The sequence below is a fragment of the Rousettus aegyptiacus genome, unplaced genomic scaffold, assembly GCF_014176215.1.
Source record: "Rousettus aegyptiacus isolate mRouAeg1 unplaced genomic scaffold, mRouAeg1.p scaffold_m13_p_9, whole genome shotgun sequence".
NCBI lineage: Eukaryota > Metazoa > Chordata > Mammalia > Chiroptera > Pteropodidae > Rousettus > Rousettus aegyptiacus.
Window position 1 is genome coordinate 64,813,405 of NW_023416312.1, and position 24,583 is coordinate 64,837,987.

At 34.2% G+C, this 24,583-nt stretch overlaps 1 protein-coding gene across 5 annotated transcripts in view; it reads left to right on the forward strand.

The window, feature by feature from the left end:
• COL4A5 (collagen type IV alpha 5 chain) overlaps positions 1 to 24,583 on the forward strand; it is a 230,575-nt gene that overhangs the window by 182,601 nt on the left and 23,391 nt on the right. For all 5 annotated transcript variants that reach the window (XM_036227179.1, XM_036227178.1, XM_036227180.1 and 2 more), the window contains exons 37-41: positions 10,916 to 11,042; positions 20,403 to 20,483; positions 21,141 to 21,239; positions 21,803 to 21,853; positions 23,068 to 23,253. In XM_036227179.1, the coding sequence (XP_036083072.1) occupies positions 10,916 to 11,042; positions 20,403 to 20,483; positions 21,141 to 21,239; positions 21,803 to 21,853; positions 23,068 to 23,253 (544 nt within the window). The remainder of the gene's footprint in view (positions 1 to 10,915; positions 11,043 to 20,402; positions 20,484 to 21,140; positions 21,240 to 21,802; positions 21,854 to 23,067; positions 23,254 to 24,583) is intronic.

Genomic DNA, 24,583 nt, shown 5'->3' on the forward strand with positions numbered 1-24,583 from the left:
ACAAAATTGGTTTTATTCACAGACATGAAATCATACTATATATATGCTATGGACCTAGCTATTATAACCTAGTAAATCTTAGCTATCTCCCTTATCAGTCCATAAATATATGCCTCATTCTCTTTAATTATTATATATTATTTTTGTGTGGGTTGACTGAAGTTGTTTATGTATTTTCATGATTATAAATATATGTTGCACTGAAGATCTTATCCATATCTTACATACATATCTTAAGATTGTCTGGTAAATATTGCCATAGAATAAAATCTGAGTAGAGTTGCCTTTAAAATATCGATAGTTTCTGACAAATTGTCCTGCTAAATGGTTCTACCACCTTATACTCTCTTGATCAGTGTAAAATATTTTCTAATTTCTCTTCATTTTACAAATATTGGGTGTTATCTATCTTTCTAATTTCATCGAACCAATAGATAAGAAGTAGTGTGTCATTGTTTAAATTCTAATTTCCCTGATTATAAGTCAGATTGCTTATGTTTATATCTTCTCAGGAAATTGTCTGTTCAAACTCTGCTTTATTTTTTAAGAGGGGATTTGGTTATGCATTTCCTACTGATTTGTAGAAGTACTTTATAAATAACAAAGATGCACCCATTATCTATTATATGTGTTGCAAATATTTTCTCCCAGTCAGTTGTTTTTCTTATAACAATGTTTACTGCGCGTTTCATCATGTGGAAGTTTAAAATTTTTACATAGGTGGATTTTGTACTCATTCATTTATTGAAAAAATATCTACTGAGTATGTATAATGTGCCTGGTACTGTTTTAGGTGCTGGAGATAGGAGCGTGAACAAAATAGCCTCACTGCCTGCATGGAGTTTACATCTAGTCAATAAACAAATAAATGAAATAAATAAGTTTATAGTATGTTAGAAGGTATAGCAAAAGTAAATCAAGGCTTGGGAATAGGAATTGCTGCGAATTGTTACATTTCAAATTAGAGTAGAAGGAGAAAGCTTCCCTGATAACAATCGATTGAGTGACCTCATAGAGTGAGGGAGTGAGTCATTAAAAGACTGAGGTGAGAGTGCACTTGACATATCTGAGGAACATAAATGAGGCTAGTGTGGATTAAGCAGAGCAAATGAGGTGAAACGAGATAGTAGATGAAATCAAGTTGGTAATGGAGGATAGATTATCTAGGGCCTTGTAGATCATAGCAAGGGCTTTCAGTGCTGAGTGAAATGGGGAGTGAGTTGAAAGAGTAAAATGATTATACTTTAATTTTTAAAATATCACAGCTCCTGTTTTGGAAATAGATCATAGAGGAATGTGGATGGAAACAGTTATGGCACTATTTAAATAATACAGACTAGACATTTGATGACTTCGATTAGGGTGATGGCAGTGAAAGTGGTAAGAAACGGTCAGAACCTAAATATATTTTCCAAGTCAAGCCAGCAAGATTTGTGTATGGAATATGAGGAAAAGAGAGATATCAAGGATGACTGTAAAATTTTTATCCTGTGCAACTAAAAGAATGATATTGCTACATACTGAGATAAGAAAGATTTTGAGAAGCACATTTGGTAGGGAAGATCGGGATTATAGTTTTCTAATTATTATGAAGACTTCTCGATCCTAAGATAAAAATAGACCTGCATATGATTTTGTTCTTTATATTTACATCTTTAATCCATTTGATTTTTTCTGTATGTTATGTGAGATGAGAAACTAACTTTATTTTTATGTTCCCCCCCCCCAAATACATATATCCAGATTACCCAACCCTCTTTATTACAAACTCCATTCTTTACTCATTGATTTGAAATCCCATTTTTAAATATTTCTAAATTTGTTCATACATATTCTTTTCTGGATTGAGTGGATTTTAACAGTTATATAATGGAACAAAAATTACCATAATCTCTGAAATTATAATGACAACTGCAGAAAATGTTTCAGTTGGAAAATGTACTCAGTATATTCAACTCTTCAAGCAAGAGACTAGCTTTTAGAGTTTCTAATGCAGCCTACAAGTATATTTCGATAAGCAAATTCTACACTAAATTTGGATACTTGAAGAGCTTATAAAACAAGGAAATTATGTCTCTGAAGTAAACTGTTGCTTCTTTCAGATAGTATTATTTTTTCTTAGAATGGTGACACATTGAAAAAATAAATTTTTTTAACACAGTAATATTAGGCACAAGCAGTCCTTGCTTTGAACAGTTCTGATATGCACAAATTTGTTACCACACTAGTTAAATAACATCAGTACTCAACAACATGGTTCAAATTTAAGTTACCATGGTATATTAGCTGTTCCATCCATAAGTCACTATGTAAATAACAGCTGTGCATTATGATCAATGAAAAATCATTTCACTTCTTTCAAATTCTTCCAGTTATATGTGAATCTGTTATTCTTTTTTATGCACTGACAGCAAAGTAGCTAATTGTATTGCTTCTTTATCTTTCATTGATAAACCAGTGTGAAATTTAACAAAAATGGATAATCAAGGGGGAAGTTGACTGACAAAGATGAAAGTGCAGCAAGACAACAAAAAGTGATAACACTGGAAGTAAAATTTAAACCTAATGTAAATGAGTTATAGATGAAATAGCCAACCATAAGGATGTTGACACTGCCACTATTTAAGACACTTTATATACACAGCCAAGGGTGTTAGTAAAGGCGATCTTATCAACAGCATACAACTTTTCTCTATACATTTATTACTGATATTAAGAGGGATTTTATTGTATTTAGAAAGCCTTTTAAAGATCATGGAACAATAATATTTTCCCATTGATTATTAACATCTTTTTATATGGCTTAGCTTGCATTTCATTTTTATAGTCTCATACTATTATACAAAACAAGAAGTGCCTATATTATAAAGGAAAAAACAAATAAAAGTTTTAAGAAAAATAAAAGTATAATTGGGGAATGTCAAGCATAAGAAAAAAAATTGTATAATTAGCGAATTATTAAGAAATAAGGATAGTAGTAAAAGGTCAGATGAGTATTTTACAAATATCACATTTTGAGAGAGTGTCCTTGTTAGTCAAAAAGCATAATCAATGTAGTATAGTGAAAGCTTGGACAGAGAATTAGTAGGTGAAAATTTGAGTCCTGAGTTTATCTACATGGCTGTGTAAGTCGCTTTGTTCTTTTGCATCTTCATTACTTTGTCAGTAAAATAGAAGAATAATTATCTTACATATTTCACAGAGTTATTGTGAGGCTTCATTTAGATTTAAAGAACACTTTATAAATTTTAAAGCACTCAATACATAGTATTTATCTCTGAAATGAGAGAGCTAGACTAGATGGTATCTAAGATTTCTACAACTCTTATTAATTTTACCCTGTGGAACTTATGAATCTGTAATTTTTTTTCCTTTTTTCTTTTATTCCCTTATTTCTTTATTTCTTAAATTTAAAAAGTTAGACATTTATATAATCCATGAAGTTTTCCTCCCAATTACTCTAGCATCCATCCAGCAATACACACAACCATTACAGTAATATTGACTTATATACCCTATGCTATACTCTAAATCTCTGTGATTGTTTTGTAACTACTAATTTGTACTTCTTCATCCCTTCACCTTTTTTGTCAAGCCTCCTAACGACTGACCCTCCCCTCTGGCAGTCACCAGTTTTTTCTCTGTATTCGTGAATCTGTTTTCATTTAGTTGTTGTTGTTGTTGTTGTTGTTGTTGTTGTGTGTGTGTGTGTGTGTGTGTGTGTGTGTGGTTGTTCCTTAGATTCTGCATATAAGTGTAATCATATAGTATTTATCTTTCTCTGTCTGACTTATTTCACTCAGCATAATACCCTCTAGTTATTAGGTAACATTCTTTTAATATGTCATAATGTTTCTAACCTCCATTAATCTTTCTTAAAAGCTAATCATACTGCAGATTCAAAGAAGTCCTTATCATAATCCTAGATTGCTTTTTCTCTGAAATTGACAAGCAGATCCTAGTCATATGGAAATACACTGAACCTAAAATAGTCAAAATAATCTTGAAATAATAAAGGAATGAATTTGGAGGACTCTCCTTTCAAGTTTCAAAACTTACTAGAAAACTACAGTAATCCAGACTGTGTAATACTGGCATAGGATAGACATATGGATTAATGGCATAGATTACAGTCCAGAAATAAACCCATACATTTTTGGTCAGTTGATTTTCAACAAAGGTGTGAAGACAATTAGAAAGAGGAAAGAAAAATCTTTTTTTAACAAAAGATGCCAGAATAAGAGGATATCTATATACAAATGAACGAATTTGCACTCCTACCTTGTATCATACACAAAAATTAACTCAAAGTATATAATTGACCTAAATATGAGAATACAACTATGAAAATCTTAGAAGAAAACATAACCAAATCTTCATGACCTTACATAAAGTTAGTGATTTCTTAGATATTCAGACACCAAAAAGCACAACCAACCAAAGAAAATTATAAATTGGACTATATTAATTTTTTTTACTTCAAGAAAACAGAAAGACTAACCCACAGAAAGGGAGAAAATATTTGCAAACCATATATCAGAGATTTGTATCTAGAATGTATAAAGAACTCTTATAAATCAATAAGAAAGCAAAGAAACCATTTTTTTAATGGGCAGTCTCAATTGTACCTAACAGACATATATACAGGTCATTGCATCCTACAATAGCAGAGTATGCACTTTTTTAGGGAATGTGGAACATTCCTCAGAAGGAACTATATGTTAGGCTGAGTTCTTCCAAAAAGTAGAAGAGGAGGGAACCACTTCCAAACTAAATCTATAATGCCATAATTACCCTGATTCCAAAGCCAGAGAAAGATACTGTAACTACAGACCAATATCCCTTCTGTATATTGATATAATTTTTAACAAAATATTAGTATATCAAATTCAACCACATATTAAAGGGATTATACACCACAGGCAATTGAGATTTATTCCTAGAATGCAGGAATGGTTTAATATACAAAAAATCATTAATGCAATATATCACATTAATAGAATGAAAGGAAATACTCACATGATCATCACAATTGAAGTGGAAAACGATTTGACAAAATTCAACACCCTTTCATGATATTAAAAAAAAGTACTCAATAAATAAGTAATATAAGGAAACTACCTAAACATAATAAAGATCATATGGGAAAAAGCCTCAGCTACTATCATATTCAGTGGCAAAGGGCCGAAAGGTTTTTCTTTAAGATCAGGAACAAAACAAGGACACATATTGTAGTCATTCCTATTAAATATAGTACTGAAAGTCCTATCCAGAGTAATCAAGCAAGAAAAAGAAATTTCTTACTGAAATTTGGTCCTGCACAAAAACATCCATAGAGACATTTGGTCCATAGTTAACATAAATCCTTCTTTTCTGAAAGATTTGAACCCAGACCTGACTACCTGACCCCATGTGCTATTAACGGCTAGGCCACTAAGGCAAGAAGAGTTATTATTATAAATACAACCACAACACAATTACTGAACCAATAAAACATGATAGTATTTTTATATAGTAATCCATAAACCCAAAGTAGAAATAAACATGGGCTATTGAACCCAGGGACATCTTCTAAGTGTCGACATTTTGGATGGGACCAAATACCTGCTAATCCTATGGAAAACAGTATAGAAGTTCCTCATAAAATTAAAAATAGAATTACCATATGGTTCAGCAATTCCACTTCTGGGTATTTATCCAAAAAAAAATACATTAACTTGAAAAGATATATGCAACCGATGTTCATTGCAGCATTATTTACAATAGCCAAGATATGGAAGCAAACTAAGTGTCTATTGATGGATGAATGGATAAAGAAAATGTTGTATGTATGTATATATGCACACACATGCGCACACACACGTGCAGTGCAATATTATTCAGCCACAAAAAAGAAGGAAATCTTGTCATTCGACCACATAGATGGACCTCGAAGGAATTATGGTAAGTGAATAAGTCAGATAGAGAAAGACTAATACCACATGATCTCACTTATACCTAGAATCTATACTGAATAAATAGAAAAAAAAAAAAACAACAGCATTCCCAACAACAACAAAAACAAGATCATGATAAAGAGAACAGATTGGTGGTTGCCAAAAGCAGGGAGTGCAGTGAGGGGTGGATAAAACTTGTGAATGAAGATTTAAAAGTATAAAATTCCAACTATAAAATAAATAAGTGGGATGGATGTATTGTACAGCGTGATGACTATAGTTAATAATACTGTTTTGTATATTGAAAGTTAATAAGAAAGTAAATATTTTTTTCATCTTTATTGAAATAATGCACAGTTGCTTATATTTACATTGTACAATTCAATGAGTTTTTTCCAATTATAGTTGGCATACAATAATATGCCAGTTTCAGTTTTATAGCATAGTGATCATAGAACAACATAACTCATAAAGTGATCACCCCACTAAACCTACTACCCATCTTCCCCCTTACATATTTATTACATTATTAACCATCTTCCCTATGCTACTCTACATCTCCATGTCTATTCTGCAACTATCAATTTATACTTCTTAATCCCTTTGCCCTTTTTTTTGTCCCCCAACCCCTTCCCATCTAGTATCCCTCTAAATATTCTCTGTATTTATGAGTGTATTTCTGCTTTTGTTGTTGTTATTGATTTTGTTCTTTAGATTCCACATGTAAATGAAATCATGTAATATTTGTCTTTCTCTGACCCATTTCATTCAGCACAATACCTTCTAGGTCCATCAAGGCAATATCTTTGTTCATCCCCTTCCTTTTAGGTTGTGGGTGTCTTTTAATCTGAAGTGAGTCTCTTGTAGGCAGCATATGTAGGGGTCTTGTCTTCTTATCCATTCAGCCACTCTGTCTCTTGATTGGAGCACTTAATTCTTTTTCTATTTGAGGTACTTGTTGATAGGAATGTAGTTATCATTCTTTATTCCTGTTTTTGATACATATACTTTCTTCGTAAAGAAGTCCCTCTAACATTTCCTATAATGCTGACTTGGTGACGATAAATTCCTTTAGCTTATTTTTGTCTGGAAAGCTCTTCATGTGTCATTTAACTCTAAATGATAGCTTTGCTGGATAAAATATTCTTGGTTGTAGATCCTGGGTTTTCACCACATCGAATATTTTGTGCCAAGCCCTTCTGCCGGGCATGGTTTCTTTTGAGAAATCAGCTGCCAGTCTTATGGGTGCTCCTTTGTAGGTAACTAACTTCTTTCCTCTTGCTGCTTTTGAGATTCTCTCTTTGTAGTTAACCTTTGGAATTTTAATTATGATGTGTCTTGGTGTGGGCCTCTTTGGATTTTTGTTTTGGGGGACTTTCTGAGCTTCCTGGGGTTTTATGTCTACTTCCTTCACTAGCTTGTGGAAGTTTTCCATCACTTTTTCTTCAAATAGCTCTTCAGCTTCTTGTCCCTCCTCCCTCACCCTGGTACCCCTATGACATTGATATTTTAACCTTTAATAGTATCCCATATGCTCCTTAAATTATTATTATAGTCTTGGCTTCTTTTAACTTTTCATTCTGATTGAGTGCCTTTGGCTTTCCCATCCTCTATATAGGTCATTCAATCCTCATCTTTATTTACTTTGTTTCTTAAATTTAATATACTTCTCATCTCAGATAATGTGTTCTTTATTTCTGACTCATTCCCTTTTATTATTTCCATTTTCATTTTTATGTTTTTTTAATCTCTTTGTTAAAGTTCTCACTGAATTCATCTACACGTCCCCTAAATTCATTGAGCATCTTTATTATCAGTGTTTTGAACTCTGTATCTGTTAGATTGCTTGACTCTGTTATTCCTGGATATCTATTCTGTTCTCTCATGTGGTTTCTGCTTCTTTATCTTCCCATTTTGGCTGTCTTTCTGTGTCTGTTTCTATGTACTAAACAATGCTCCTAAGTTTCCCGGTCTTATTAATGCGGTTTTGTATGGTAAGTGTCCAGTGGCACAGTCCTGAGAGGGATTCAGCTGCAGGCCAAATTTAGCCCAAGCCTCTGCCCCTCTGGGGCCACCTTTTAAGATTCAGCAAGCAATCCACAGATGCTGTGCTTATAGTCACCTCAAGAGGCCTCACCAGAAACCGTGGTCAGCTGCCACTAGTGTGAGAAAGTCTAGGTGTTGCTCAGCAATGGGCACTTGACTTACAGAGGACACACCTGGATGTGGCTTGGGTGAGGTGTGAGTTTGGGGAGACAGAGTTTCAGAGAATCCTCTGGGCGGAGCTACCTCTGTTATCCAATTGGATAACGTCTCTGCTATGGTGGTGCTGAGTCCAAACACTGAAAACGGGGAGGGCTCAACAGAAGAACAATGGATACCACTGGCACTTATATATAGAGCAAGACTTGCCTTGGCCCTCATTCCAAGAACTCAGTGTCCCTCTGCAAGTCCCTGGTGCCCCCGTGCAGCCAAAGTGGTGCTGTTGCTCAGAGCGAGCAAGTCTGTCACCGGGAATGTCCACTTAAGGGGACACATCCCCTTTAGGAGGCATCCACAGGTGCCGACTTTACTGCCACTGCTAGAGCCTCTGTCCCATTCAGCCACTTGGGACCAGGCAGCCTCCAGTCCTTGCTGCGTCCTACCTTCTGTTGTTGCAGGCTAATTTCTTAGATTTCTCTCTAGTTGCATGGCTTGTTCATCTAGATTCCAGGTGATTTTCCTTGCTGTTTCCCCCTTGTTTCTGTCACAATTTGAATTTGGTCACCAGAAGGATGAAAAGAGCCTCTATCATCTATGCCATTTTTTTCTTCTCCAAGAAAGTAAATCTTAAAAGTTTTCATCACAAAAACAAAATTTGTGACTGTGTAAGGTGATAGATGTTAATTAGATTTATTGTAGTGATCATTTTACAAATATGTACAAATAACAAATATGTTATACACATGAAACTAATATAATAAGTCAATTACATTTAAATTTAAAAATATGTCAAAGCCTGACATTAGAACAAATGTAGATATTTCCAGTTGAAATGTACTCAGACATATCTAGCTTTCGCTGGAAGCATAAATACACTACAGTTATCCCCTCTCAGAGTGATTTACAGATTCCTCATCAGTTTGTTAGTTTTCTGAGTACTATCTTCTTTTATATCTCTTCTTGATCATCCTTTTTGAAGCTCGTTTTTCTCTCTGCAAATGGATATAAATAATAATAGCTTAAATAAAAGTTAAACTAGCAAATTTTAGTCTTTTTCAGTATCCTTAGTGAAATATTTACTTTCTTTTCACGGTTTACTTGATTTGAAGGATTAGGGCCATAGAGTAGTGGGAAGAACTATATTAGGGGACGAGTGCTGGTCGAAATTATAGATTGGTGTTATTTGTAGAATTTAATATACTTTATCATAAATAATCAGGAGTTTGTCTACTGCATTTCATGCTTACCATTAAGAGAATATCTGAATTTTCTTCTTGTTTTTTTTTTATTTTGGCATATAAATGTCATTGGTTCATGAATATAAAGAATTATGATATTTTACTCAAAGCTTTTCTATGTAGATACCTAAAATGGAACAAATTCAACCCAAAATTTAATTTTTATACTTATTATCTGTTAAAAATGTGTTAGATGTTTGATTTATAAAGATTCAGACAAACATATTCCTGGCCCAAGACTCTTTATTATATATATGTATATGTTGTATATATGTATATGTATATGTGTGTATATATATATATATGTGTGTGTGTGTGTGTATATATAAAAAATACACACACACACACACACACACACACATGTTCCTGGCCCAAGATTCTTTATTATATATAGGTATATGTTGTATATATGTATATGTATATGTGTGTGTGTATATATATATATATACACACATACATATTCCTGGCCCAACACTCTTTATTATTTTAATGGGATGTAAAAGGCATTAATTTAAAAAGCTTTTACTGTAATGCAGAAGCAGTTGCGTAACAAACAGATGATCTTATTTGCCTAGACAAGCATTAAGTTCTAAATGAAGAAGGAAGTGTTCAGTAGGTAATATTGAACATGAGCGCTTTATTGGAGAGGTCATTGTCATCATGAGCAGAGCAGTGAACACTGGTAGATATAAAGTTATGACATATGTTCCCATTGTTATTGGGGAAAAATCTTGTTTTAATTGTGAAAGCAGGTATGAATTTTTCTAAGGCTCTATTGGAAGAAAACATAATGCAAATGTTCATTGAGCAAAAATGGTTATATTTGAATTGTCTCCAACCCCAAATAAATTTTAGGTGTAGTTGAAGTGTCAAAACATGCATATATGAAACCAGTATAGACATGACAGAATAAGAACCTACACTAAATTTCTAGGATAAACTTTCTTTGTCATAGAAGGCTACATGAAGGAAATAGGATTTGAGATATTCACCGAAGACCTAATGGACCTTTTTGTGTTACAACAAAATTAATCTTTTGCAGTAAGAACTACTGTAGTTATTGTTTGACATATTTATTATAAGCAATGAATTTTATTGTAGTACACTAGTGATGACAGTCACAGGTTCTGAAATCAAATTATTTAGATCCAAATCCAGACTCCACCACTTAGTAGCTGAATCACTATAAAATGGGCATAGTAATAATATCTTATAGTATTGTTAAGGATCAATGAGGATAATTCATCTACATGTCGTGGAAATACTAGATGAACTCTGGAGTTTGATGGACCCCGATACAAATCCCAATTTGGCTACTTGCTAGAGACCTTAAGCACTTTATTTCTCTAAATTCAGTTTTATCACTTATAAATGGAGATAATAAAGCCTAAATCAGCGGGCTGTCATGATGATAATGAAGCAATTTATGTAAAGAGCTCAGCAGAGTGCCTGACATATAGTAAAAGCTCTATAAATAATATTTTGTTATATAATTTAAGTAATGGAGATACTTCAGTTTTATTTTTATACATGTTTTAGGGTGAACCTGGTCTGCCTGGATACCCAGGGAACCCTGGTATGAAAGGTTCTGTGGGAGATATTGGTTTGCCTGGATTACCAGGGACCCCTGGAGCAAAAGGACAATCAGGCCTTCCTGGATTTCCTGGTAATATTCCTTTTTTTTATATAAATGCTTCCTTCTCTCCTTTCTTGTCTTCTCTAATTCATATCACAGAGCAACTTCTTATTTGGTAGATTTTAATTCTATTTCTCAATCAGATACTGATAGCAACATAATCTTGAAATAGCTTTTTAACTTTCCTTTGCTCAAATTTCATCCTGTATAAAATGAAAATGAGTATTACCAGCTCAGCAGGACAAAATCCTATGGGCACCGAGACTGTTTGGTGGGGCATTTTTCAATCTTTGACTGCTAACAACAAGCCAATTAAGAGGCCTTACTGTTTTTAAAAGTGGTAATGTTCATTGCCAAGCCCTAGCCTACTGCTCATTCTCTTAGAAAGTTGTACTCAGGCACACACTGTTGGTAGAACAATTATACAGTTCATTCAGATGACAAAGACTGAGTCATGTAAGCAAAGGGACTTAGTCAAGTAAGTAGCCTGGACTAGATAGTTATAGTACATGCTCTGTTTATGCTTGTATTCAATTTTTTGTTTATTTTGGAGTGCACAGTGGCATGGATGGGGTGGCTCTTTAGTTATCTTTTCCTTAACCTTTTTATTGAAGTAGAATATAAATACAGTAATGTGTACAAGGCTGAGTTTTTGCCACATATATATCCATGTTCCCACCATACATACCAAGATATGAAGTAGTTCCTTCACACCATACAGTTTACAATGAACCCCTGCCCCCAGGTAACTACTACTATGACTTCTGTCGCCATTAGTTAATTTTGCCTGTTTTTAAAATTCATATAAATTGAATCATACAATATATATCCTTGTGTCTGGCTGCTTTCACTCACCATTATGGCTATAAGATTCATTAATCTTGTTGCATGTGTCAGTAGTTTAGTTGTTATCAATGCTCTGTAATATTCCATTGAAGAAATATACTGTAATCAATTACCCATTCTCCTGTTGATGGACTTTTGTGTTATTTCCAATTTGGGACTTGAAGTTCAGAACAGGCCTTCCCAAGATGTGCCACTTTGACATGTGGATTATTTTCAGCTGACGGCAATTGAGACCCTGCAGGCTCAAGAGAAACTTTTACTTCTCTCTTAATTTAAATTGGGGGCCTTGCCCATGATAAGAATTATTACCAAAAAAAAAACTTATTATGACCTATCTATATAGCAGGGCAAACATGTAATTACTGAACATCTGCTCTTCTTATCATCCTGCAAACTACTCTCCTCCCCTCGAAAGCCTCCAGTGCCTTATCACATTCCTCCGCTCAAGATGTCATATATACCTCATTTTACCTTTCTGTCTCTGAACCTCTCATATATGTGGGGTTTCTGATTCTATCCTATGTATAGTATTTCCATACGTAATTAAATTTGGTTATTTTCTCTTTTTAATCTGTATCTGTTGAGACAGATTATTAAGCCGGTTGAAAGAACATAGAAGAGTTTAATTCTGGACTCTCAATTCTGTTCCACTGGTCTGTGTGTCTGTTCTTCTGCCAGTACCATACTGTTTTGATTATTGTCGATTTGTAGTATAATTTGAAGCCAGGCAGAGTGGTGCCTCCAGCCTTGCTCTTTTTTTTTCAGGATGGCTTTAGCAATTCGGGGTTATTTTTGCTTTCATACAAATCCGATGATTTTTTGTTCTATTTCTAGAAAACATGCCGATGAGATTTTGATGGGGATTGCATTAAATCTATATAATGCTTTAGGTAATATGGTTATTTTAACTATGTTGATTCTTCCAATCCAAGAACACAGACTATCTTTCCATTTCTTGGTATCTTCTTCGATTTCTTTTAATAGGTTCTTGTAGTTTACATTATATATATCCTTCACATGTTTTGTTAAATTTATTCCTAGATATTTTATTCTTTGTATTGCAATTGCAAAAGGAATTATTTTTTTTCCATTTCTTTTTCTGACACTTCATTATTAGAGTATAGGAATGCTATGAATTTTTTAATGTTGATTTTGTATCCAGAAACATTACTATATTTGCTTATTGTTTCTCGTAGCATTCTTGTGGACTCTTTAGAGTTTTCTATATAGAGAATCATGTCATCTGCAAATAGAGACAGTTTAACTTCTTCATTTCTTATTTGAATTCCTTTTATATCTTTCTCTTGACTGATTGTACTCACTAAGACCTCCAATGTTACATTTCATGACAGTGGCGATAGTGGATAGCCTTGCCTTGTTCCTGATCTTAGAGGGAAGGTTTTTAGTTTTCACCATTAAGTATAATGTTGGCTGAAAGATTGTCATAGATGGCCTTTATTATGTTAAGGTACTTTCCTTCTATATCAATTTTGTTAAGTGTTTTTGATCCATAAATGGATTCTGTATCTTGTCAAAGGCTTTTTCTGCATCTATTTATATGATCATCTGACTCTTATGTTTTAATTTGTTTTTATGGTGTGTCACATTAATCTATTTGAGTAAGTTAAGCCATCCTTGTGCCTCTGAGATGAAACCCACTTGATCGCGGTGTATAATCTTTTTAATATGTTGCTATATTCTGTTAGCTAATATCTTATTTAGGATTTTTGTATCTGTATTCATGAGAGATGTTGGTCTGTAGTTTTCATTTTTTGTGTTATCTTTACCAGGTTTTGATATCAGTGTAATTTTGGCCTCATACAATGAGTTGGGAAGTATTGCCTTCTCTTCAATTTTTGAAAGAGTTTGAGGAGAATAGGTATTAAATCTTCTTTGAATGTTTGATAGAATTTAATGGTGAAGCTATATCATCCTGGACTCTTACTTTTTGGTAGGTTTTTGATGATTGTTTCAATTTCCATAATGCTGATCAGTCTACTTAGATTTTCAAGATCTTCATTACATCTATTTCAAGGTATTTTATTCTTTTTGTAGTAATTGTAAAAAGAATTATTTTTTTCATTTATTTTTCTGACAATTCATTATTAAAATATAAGAATGCTATGGACTTTTGAATGTTATTTTTGTATCCAGAAACTTTACTGTATTTGCTTATTGTTTCTAGTAGTGTTCTTGTAGAGGCTTTTGAGTTTTCATGTCATCCACAAATAGTGACAGTTTGACTTCTTCATTTCCTGTTTTGATGCTTTTTATATCTTTCTCTTGTCTGATTGCACTTGCTAGGACCTCCAGTGTTATATTGGATAACAGTGGCAACAGTGGACAGCCTTGCCTTGCTCCTGATCTTAGAGGGAACGTTTTTAGTTTTTCACCATTAAGTATAATGTTGGCTGAGGGTTTGTCACATATGGCCTTTATTGTATAGAGATTCTTTCTTCTGGATACCCATTTTATTAAGTGTTTTAATCATAAATCAATACTATATCTTGTTAAAGGATTTTCTGTATATATTGATATTATCATATGTTAGATTTTAATTTGTTTATGTGGTGCATCATATTAATCAATTTGCATATGTTGCACAATCTCTGTGAGCCTGGGATGAAGCCCACTAAATCATATGTATAATCCTTTTAATATGTTGCTGTATTCGGTTTGCTAGTATCTTATTTAGGACTTTTACAGCTGTGTTCATGAGAGATATTGGTCTGTAGTTTTCTATTTTGTGTTACTTTTACCATGTTTGGTATCAGGTTAATATTGGAGTCATAACATGAGTTGGGAAGTATTGTCTCCTCTTTGATTTTTCATAAGAGTTTGAGGAGAATAGGTATTAATTCTTCTTTGAATGTATGGGAGAATTCACTGGTGAAGCCATCTGGTCCTGGACTTTTACTTTTTGGTAGGTTTTTGATGATCGTTTCAATTTCCATACTGCTGATCAGTGTATTTAGATTTTCCAGCTCCTCTTGATTCAGTCAAGGAAAGTTGGATATTTCTATGTACTTGTCCATTTCTTCTAAGTTACTAAATTTGGTGTTATATACTTTTTCATAGTATTCTTGTATGATCCTTTGTATTTCTGCAGTGTCTATTGTAATGTCCCCTCTTTCATCTCTTATTTTGGTTATTTGTGTCCTTTCTCTTTTTCCTTTAGTGAGTCTAGCCAGAGGTTTGTCAATTTTGTTCATTTTCTCAAAGAACAGCTCTTTGTTGCATTTATTTTTTCTGTTGTTTGTTCGTTTGTTTGTTTGTATTCAACTTTATTTATTTATGCTTTAATGTTGATTATTTCTTTCCTTCTGCTGACTTTAGGCTTTATTTTTTCTTCCTTTTCCAGTTTTTTTTTTAAGATGAAGTGTTAGGTTTTTATTTGGGCTTGTTCTTGTTTTTGCAGCTAGGCCTGTAATGATATGAACTTTCCTCTTATTATCACTTTTACCTTGTCCCCAAAATTTTGATGTTATATTATCCTTATCATTCATTTCTATGTATCCCTTGATCTCTCTTTATTTCTTCTCTGACCTAGCCATTCTTCAGTAGCATGTTGTTAAATCTCCAAGTGTTTGGGATTTCCTGCTTTCTTTTTACAGTTGATCTCCAGATTGAAAGCATTAGGATCAGAGGTCATGGTTGGTAGACTTCAACCCTCTTATATCTGTTGAGGCTACCTCAGTTTCTCAGTATGTGCTCAATTCTTGAGAATGTTCCATGTGCACTAAAGAAGAATGTATAAACAGCTGTTTTGGGATGGAAGGCTCTGTAAATGTCAGTTATGTTCCATTGGTCTGATGTGTCATTTAAGGATGTTATTTCCTTATTGATTTTCTGCTTGGATGATCTGTCCATATCCAACAGTCCAACAGTGGGATATTTAGGTCCCCTACTTCAATAGTGTTTTGGTCTGTTTCTCCCTTTAGTTCTGGTACTAATTACATATTTTGAGACTCCATAATTGGAAGCATAGATATTAATAAGTGTTATGTCTTCTTGGTATATGATTCCCTTTATCATTATGAAGTGTCCCTCAGTATCTATCTATCTATGTATCTATGTATCTATATATATATATATATATATATATATAAATTTTATTTTGAAGACTCTTTCATCCAACATTATTACCGCTACTCCCGCTTTTCTCTGAATGCCATTTGCTTGAAATATCATTTTGCACTCTCACTTTGAGCCTATTTTTGCCTTTGGACCTGAGATGTGTCTCCTGGAGGCAGCATATAGTTGGGTTTTGCTTTTTGATCCAATTTACAACTTTGTGCCTTTTTATTGGTTGTTGGGAGCCAGGCTGCCCAAAGTCAGAGGAAGCCCCTCCCCTGAATATAGGAACAACTCAGACCTGTAAAGATAAATGTCCTTCCTGACATTGCCCAGAGGACTAAGTTTCCAGGAACTGGAGACAATAGTATAATCCTTTCAAAACAGCTAGGGCTTTGCTCACTTTACCAAGATAGATAAAGAAAGTTAAGAAGTTAAGATACCTTGTGATTAGGTAACTCCTGCCTAAAGCTACATGTTCCCTCCCTTAAACCTGCCCCTATATATGTAACCCCCCTACTTACAATAAACGAGACTTGATCAGAAAGCCTGTCTTGTCTCCATTCTTTGCGCCCCTTGTCCCCCTTCTCCTTCAGTCCTAGGACCTCCGTTGACTGTCCCGCAGGCCGGGACAATTGGTGAGTTCAACCATTTACATTTAGAGTGACTATTGAAATATGAGGTCTTCTTATAGCCGTTTTATCTTTTGCTTTCTGGTAGCTCAGTGTTTCCATTGCTTCCCTTCCTTGTTCTTCTGTTTTCTTTATTTTGGTTGGCTTTTGTGGGTTTGCCCTTGGGTTCTTGTTTTATGGTTTATACTTCAGTTCTGAATCTTTGGCATGTGGTTACCATTATGAATATGTAGAGGATATTTATATATATACAGTCATTCATTTTCTTCTGCATGTATCTTATCTCCATTCCTCTTTGCGAATTTGAATCTTCGAATCCCCCCTTTTCAGTCATTGTTATCTCAATTTGTGCCTATGTATGCTGAATGGTCATTACTATCTTGTTATAAGAATTTTCTTCTTATTATTTAAACTTATAATGCCCTGTTCTTAGTAAGGGTTGCACTCCTCTGCTTCTATTTGCCTGATAGTCACTTTACTCCTAATTATGTTTTTTTTTGTCATTTTCTTTTAGGTCAGCTGACCCCTTCAGTATTTCCTGTAGTATAGGCCTCATAGTGGAGAATTCCCTCAATTTTTATATGTCTGAAAAACTCTTAATTTCTCCTTCATATCTAAAGAAGAGCTTAGCTGGATACATTATTCTAGGCTGTTAGTTTCTTTCACTTAGTAGTTTAAATGTTTGATTCCATTCATTTCTTGCTTGTAAGGTATGCACTGAGAAATCCAAGGATAATCAAATGGGTTTACCTTTATAAGTTACCTTTTTTTTTGTTTCTCCCTGGCTACCTTCAGAATTCTGTCTCTGTCATTGATTTTCGATAATTTTTATTCAATGTCCCTTGGCGAAGGCCTTTTCAGGTTGAGGTAATTGGGTGTTCTGTCGACTTCTTGAATTCCAACCTCCAGCTCATTTCTTAGATTTGGGAAATTCTCATCAACTATCTGTCTGAAAATGCCTGCTATTCCCTGTTCCTTTTCCTCACCTTCAATAATGCCCATTATTCTTATGTTTCCTCTCCCGATGGTATCAGGAGATGGTATCTCTTTCATCATTTTTCATTTTTCAGTTTCTCTCTACTTCCTTCTGATTTATTTCTAGATTTCTGTCTTTGATGTCACTGATCCTTTCCTCCATTTGGTTGACTCTATTTTCCAAGCTTGCTATTTTAGTTTTCAACACTTGCAGTGTTTTCTTCATATCCAGAAGTTCTATTTGGTTCTTTTCATGAGTTTCAGTCTTGCTTTGCTCATCTAGTTGTTTTTTTTTTCAATTCCTGAAGTCATTGATTTGAGTTTTTTTGGATCTCACTGAGTTTTTTCAGAAGTACCATCCTGAAGTCTCTGTCATTTAGGTCACATATTTTTATGCTGTAAGTTTATTTTCTGGAGATGTTTCTATTTCTTTGTGAGATGCCTTGTCACCTTGGTTGTTCATGGTGTTTAATGGACTATTTCTCTGCCTGGATGTTAATGGAATTGTATTCTTCTGTTTTTTCCAGAAAGAAGGTTTATTATATAAAGGTCTCTCTTTAGCCTGTTGCAAAGGAAGTGCTTTTCTTTTGGTTTCCTGCAGGTGCCATCTAAGCCTCTTGGATCCCTGCTTTATATAAAGATTTAATAATGCATTTTAAAATTTTCTTGTAGATGTTAATCATGCTCACTATCTTTAGTTTCAGTCCCTTTCAGTGTGAGTGACAGTCTCAGCAGCGTTTGCTCAGATTCCCCTAGGGCTCCTTGGTGATAGGTCTCTCTCGGGGCTTCGGCTCAGCTTTGGTTTTGCAACTGCGGCAGGCAAAAATCTGCTGTTGTTCCTCTGTGCTCCTGTCCTGCTTTTCTGCTTTCTGCCCTGATGACTAGGCCTGGCAGCCACCGGGCCATGGGGAGCTCACTGCTGTCTCAGGCAAGAACGTTCAGGGAACTCGCCACACAAACTTACCTGTCCCTTCTTCCCTCCCTCTCCTCCTGCAGGGAGCTCCAGCGGAGGCAACTTCTTTATTACTCCTGATCATCCACCCGACACCCGGGGTTCTGACCTGTGGTAACTCTTATGCACAGATTCCATGCTCAGAAGTGCTGGTGTGCAGTTTGGGTGTTTTTTGTTGAGTTTTAGATGTTCAGCTTATTGTTGTTTCAAGGAGAGAGATCTGGGGACGTCTCTCATTCCACCATGTTTCCAAAGATCCCCTTGTTCTTGTTTTTGGAGATAGGCCTGTAATGATATGAACTTTCCTCTTATGACTGCTTTTGCCTTGTCCCGAAAGTGTTGATATGTTATACTATCCTTATCATTCATTTCTATGTATCTCTTGATCTCTCTTTATTTCTTCTCTGACCCAGCCATTCTTCAGTAGCATGTTGTTAAATCTCCAAGTGTTTGGGGTTTTCTGCTTTCTTTTTACAGTTGATCTCCACTTTCAAAGCATTAGGATCAGAGGTTATGGTTGGTAGATTTCAACCCTCTTATATTTGTTGAGGCTATCTCTGTTTCTCAGTATGTCACCACTCTTTGAGATTGTTCAATGTGGACTAGAGAAGAATTCATAACCAGCTGTTTGAGAATGAAAGGCTCTGTACATGTCAATTATGTCCAGTTGATCTAATGTGTCATTTAAGGATGTTATTTCCTTATTGATTTTCTGTTTGGATGATCTGTCCATATCCAACAGTGGGGTACTGAGGTCCCCTACTATGACAGTGTTTTGGTCTGTTTCTCCCTTTAGTTCTGTTAGTAATTCCTTTATGTATTTCGAGGCTCCCTGATTGGGAACATAGATATCAATAAGTGTTGTATTTTCTTGGTGTATGATTCCCTCTATCATTATGAAGTGTCCTTCAGTATCTTTCTTTATTTTTTTTATTTTGAAGTCTCTTTTATCCAACATTATTACTGCTACTCCCACTTTTCTCTGAATACCATTGGCTTGAAATATCATTTTCTGCCATTTCACTTTGAGTCTATATTTGTTTTTGGAACTGAGAAGTGTCTTCTGGAGGCAGCATATGGTTGGATTTTGTTTTTTGACCCAATATACACCTCTTGCTCTTTTATTGGTCAGTCCACTGTTTTTCAATGGGAAAATTTTGAACAGACATCTCATAATAGAAAATATATGGATGGCCACTAAGCACATGTAAAGTTGATTAATATCATTAGCCATCAGATAAATGCAAATTAAAACTGCAATGAATTAGCGCTACATACCTACACCAGAATGACTTATTAAAACAACTGATATCAACATGTGATATACTAGGTTCTGGAGCTACTGGAATTCCCAAATATTGTGATTGTAATATGCTTTGGCAGGTTGCTTTTTTCTGTTTGTTTGTTTCAAGGAAATGCAGCACACACCCACTCTGACTCAGCTGTTACACTCCCATCCACCTAGTATAAATTAAGAGAGATACCCACAAAAATACTAATACAGAAATATTCATAACAGCATTACCCATAATTACCAAAACCTGGAAGCAGGCCAGGTTTACATAAATAGAAAAGATTGTCATGATAGCTAAAATCTGACCAAATGTCCAACAATAGATGAATGGATTAAAAATTTTTGGTATATTCATATAATTCAATCCTACCAATTCTACTAGTGTAATATGGTGGTAATTATATTTATTATGAATATATAATAATGAGAGCCTCTGGATAAATAAATATAAAACTTAAAATTACTTTTAAAATATCCAGCAAACACCAGCATCTTTTTGGGTTTTGTTTTAATTCTTCACTGTTTCTATGCTATCACTATAAATTGTAAATTTGAGTCATAGCTCCGAAAACAATGCAGTTTTTCTTTTTTTTATTCAATTGAGCTCTTTACTCTAGGAATCCCAGGCCTTCCTGGACCAAAGGGTATTGATGGTCCTCCTGGGAACCCTGGACTTCCAGGAGAACCTGGTCCTATAGGTAAGCATGAAAAATAAGGTTTTGCTATTCTGTAAAACTAAGCCCTATGTTCATTTTGAGAAAGTCACATGATTTCAGGAAGCTGTGAACATTTTCAAGACAAAAAACAGGGTCATCATTCACTTAGCACTACTTGGTAGGTACAAACTCAATAAAAGTTACTTAAAATTATTATTTTAGGACCTTATTTTTTGGGCTCAGTTTGTCCAGGAAGTTGTTTCAAATATCCTATTTTATTAGATAGAAAGTCTGATTTTTTTAGAATAGCAAGGTGTAGCATATTTATTTGTTTCCTAAATTCTAAAGTAAATCACTTTTCTTGGCCCCAGATGAGGCCCGTAATGCACCCCATCCCACCTCCACACCTTACTTTCTTGGGTATTCTAAAGCTAGATTAAAATGAGAAACAAAAAAAGAGAGAGAGAGAGAGAAAAACAAACTTTCTAGATAATGAATGGATAATAAAGCTATTCTTTATTCACATTATTCTTTATTTCTTTTATGCTTCTTTTTCATAACATTTCATAGTTTAAGAATCTCAAAGGTACTTTTTGTCTTTTGGATAGAACTATTTGAAGCAGTTATGGAAAGAATGGGGAATATGGAAGGGAAAAGGAAATGGAAAAATAGGTGTAACCTGCATATTCTGTTCTTTAGGTGGTGGAGGTCATCCTGGGCCACCAGGGCCTCCAGGTGAAAAAGGCAAACCAGGTCAAGATGGTATTCCTGGGCCAGCTGGACAGAAGGGCGAACCAGGTGCTGTATTTTTTATTGTTTTAATTTTCTAATGTGTCCTTGTCTATTTTAACTTTTGCCCCTCTTTACCCACAATGAAAGTATATGTTCCTTCTTACCCTCTAAACTACCACATACTTTTCCCTTCCTAATTGCATTTTTCCACTCTGCCCTGAAAGTATTACCTCACATTTATAGATCAACTTGTTTCCCTCTTATGAAAAACTCTATATCCTTTCTTGCCCAATTTTTTTATGTCAAGAAGCTACCCAACTTTTATCAAGTTCTCTGGATGACCTTCTTTCATTATGCAATCTATATTTCAAATATATATATACACATATATATATGTATATATATATTCATGTGACATAAGTATGTAAAAATAACACATCACAAATAGAATATGTGTGTATAGTTTTCTCATGTAAGAATTGTAGTTCCATGTTGGAAATAAATCTTCTGCATGTTTCATAGAACTTATGTTTAATAAAAACCTGAATAATCTAAATAATCATAAGATAATCTGTTTTTGTTTAATTTATTATCATCTATTTGAGAGTTTTTTGTTTATCCTCTGACAGGTCAACCAGGCTTTGGAATCCCAGGACCCCCTGGACTCCCAGGACTTTCTGGTAAACTTTAATAAAACATGCTAACTAAGTCCATAAATAGAGAATATTCTTCAGTACATTTATTTTTTTATCTCTACCATTTGTTGTTGTAAGATGCACATGGAACCCCAGAAAAATCAAAGCTAGAGTTATGTCTTAAAGCAGTTCTTAATTAGCAATTTAGTATGAGGAGTCATATTATATAAAAATGCATTATTAAGGAAATTTACAGATAGATATCTTCATTAACTTTATAAATAAAGGCTGAGGAAATAATAAAAAAAGAAAACAAAATTGTAGGAAAAGGTAGATTTCACTAATTTTTTAAAACTCTTTTAGCCAGAAGAGAAAACACTCTCCTCACCCCCATGGAAACAAAACAAAAGTAATACAAGGAAACTATAGACATACATACTACTAATAAAAATGTCTCTTAAAAACTCCATCTTAATATACATCTTGCATCTTGTATGGGGATATGTGCACACACATCTACCTTTACTCACACGTTCTTGCTCTCATTGTACGCACCAAATAGTTAATTGAATAATTAAATGTGTGTACAGGTGTGTGTATTTATGTTCTCAAATGACCATTGCCTATTCTATGGAGGCTTTTTTCAAACCACACACATGTCTCTGATATCCTTTCCATGATCTCAATATGAAAATTGTTACTTTACTGTGCCACTGATATATCTTGTTCAGATATGTTGGTGATGTAGAAGAATGTTGAGAATGGTTCATTTGGATCGTGATTCTAAATCTTGGATAGAATGGTCTTCAGGGGCACACAGAGACTGTTGAATATCTGTATCTTCCATTAGTCTCAAAATTAGTCTCAAAACATTTGTTTTAAGAATTTCCTCCAGCCATCTTTAACCTATTCTTGCAGATACTTTCTTCTTTTCTAGCTTTTTTTCTCTTTTTTTTTTTCCTCACAGCTACTGGTCATGTGATAATTTCTCTGTGTCCTAATATGAAGGGTATCTTTTAGGATGTAAGCTATTATTGTTTCCATACTTTTATACATACTCTAGTAAACATTCTGAAAAAAAGATATATTTAATAGGAAGAATGAGGTTTTTGTATGTGTTGGGAATTCAGTGGAATATAGAAATGACCCTAGTATATTCCATTAGATGTTCTAATAAGGGTGAAAAGCTTTAACTTTACCAGTAAGCCTAATACTCAATATTATTTAATGTGTTTGCTAACGTCACTTTACTTTCATAGGTCAAAAGGGTGATGGAGGATTACCTGGCATTCCAGGAAACCCTGGCCTACCAGGACCAAAGGGTGAACCAGGCTTTCAGGGTTTCCCTGGGGTGCAGGGTCCCCCAGGCCCTCCTGGTTCTCCAGGTCCAGCTTTGGAAGGCCCTAAAGGCAGTCCTGGGCCCCAAGGTCCTCCTGGGAGACCAGGTATGTACATGAGTAGTAGGGGAATGGTCTCTTTATTAGCCATTTATTTCATTTTGCTGGCACGTTCTTCAGTCTTTAGGACTTTAGAATCTATAATCGAAAAACTTCTTATAAAGTAAATTGCTTGGTTTATACCTAGCTCCATCCATTTCCATGGTGTCTAATAAATCTTTTCAGTAATACCTTTTATTATTTTCTTAGAGTTGAACTAAAACAAACCAACATGGAGGAAAAATGAAAATAGTGGATTTATTCATTTATTATTATTATTATTATTAAATGTAAAGCTAGACTGATAACCTGGCAGCAAAATACAATATGCATTTTTAATGTGAGCTTCTCAGCATGTCCTCACAGAAATCATTTTAGTGATCACTGAATAGATGCTTGTGGTCCATACCACAAGTTTTGCTATGATTTTGTCATATGATCAGCAAATGTCACCAAGCACAATAAAATATTTTACCGTGTCTAGGAAGTTGGCAATCAAATTTATCCTCAGTATCACAGCATGATTAAATTAAATAGTGATCTCTTCATACCACCTTCATGTCTATACTTCATTTGTCTTGTGTTAACTGCTCTAGTAGTCTCAATTTTGCATCAAGTGTTCACTTTTCATTTTGTGTCTGTGCTCTGTCATTTCATTTTACTAAGTTTGGAAATGCTCATTTTCATCTTGAATTAATGTCGCTGAGCCAAATCACTGGTAATAGATTATTAACACATTTTTGAGACTTGATATTCAATTTTTATATTTCTGATAATTGAAACCTTGGCTTTCATGGATTTAAAAAATTGAAAATCTAAGAAACAAAACAAAACTTGATTTTGAAAGTCAAGTCTGTGACTCATTTTAACTGTATTTAAAAAATGAAAATTTCCATTTAAAATACTATAACTCTGAAACCATTAGTTAATTTCTATAAAATATACTCCAAAAACATGAATTAAATGAGATTACGTACTGTGTTCCGAGGATCATTTTCAAAACCAGATTGTATCTGATCTGACTTGACTGTTTTTAGAGGGTATTATTTAAAGTTTTACCATGGCCTACTATTGACGAAAACCAGTGGAAATCTTCTCAGCCATGTTAACTCTCTTGCATACATTGTAAAGAATTGATACAAATATCTTGCTTGGTTATGCATGCAATAATTCAAATAAACCAAACTATTATCCTGTTTTATATTTTAATCAGCACTGTGGTTATTTGTTCTTACCATTAATGGAGCTCACTATTGAACATTACTTTGAAATAGGCCAACATAAAGACATATTTATGTTTTAAAAAGTACTGTTTCTAAAGAAATAATAACAGAAGTAG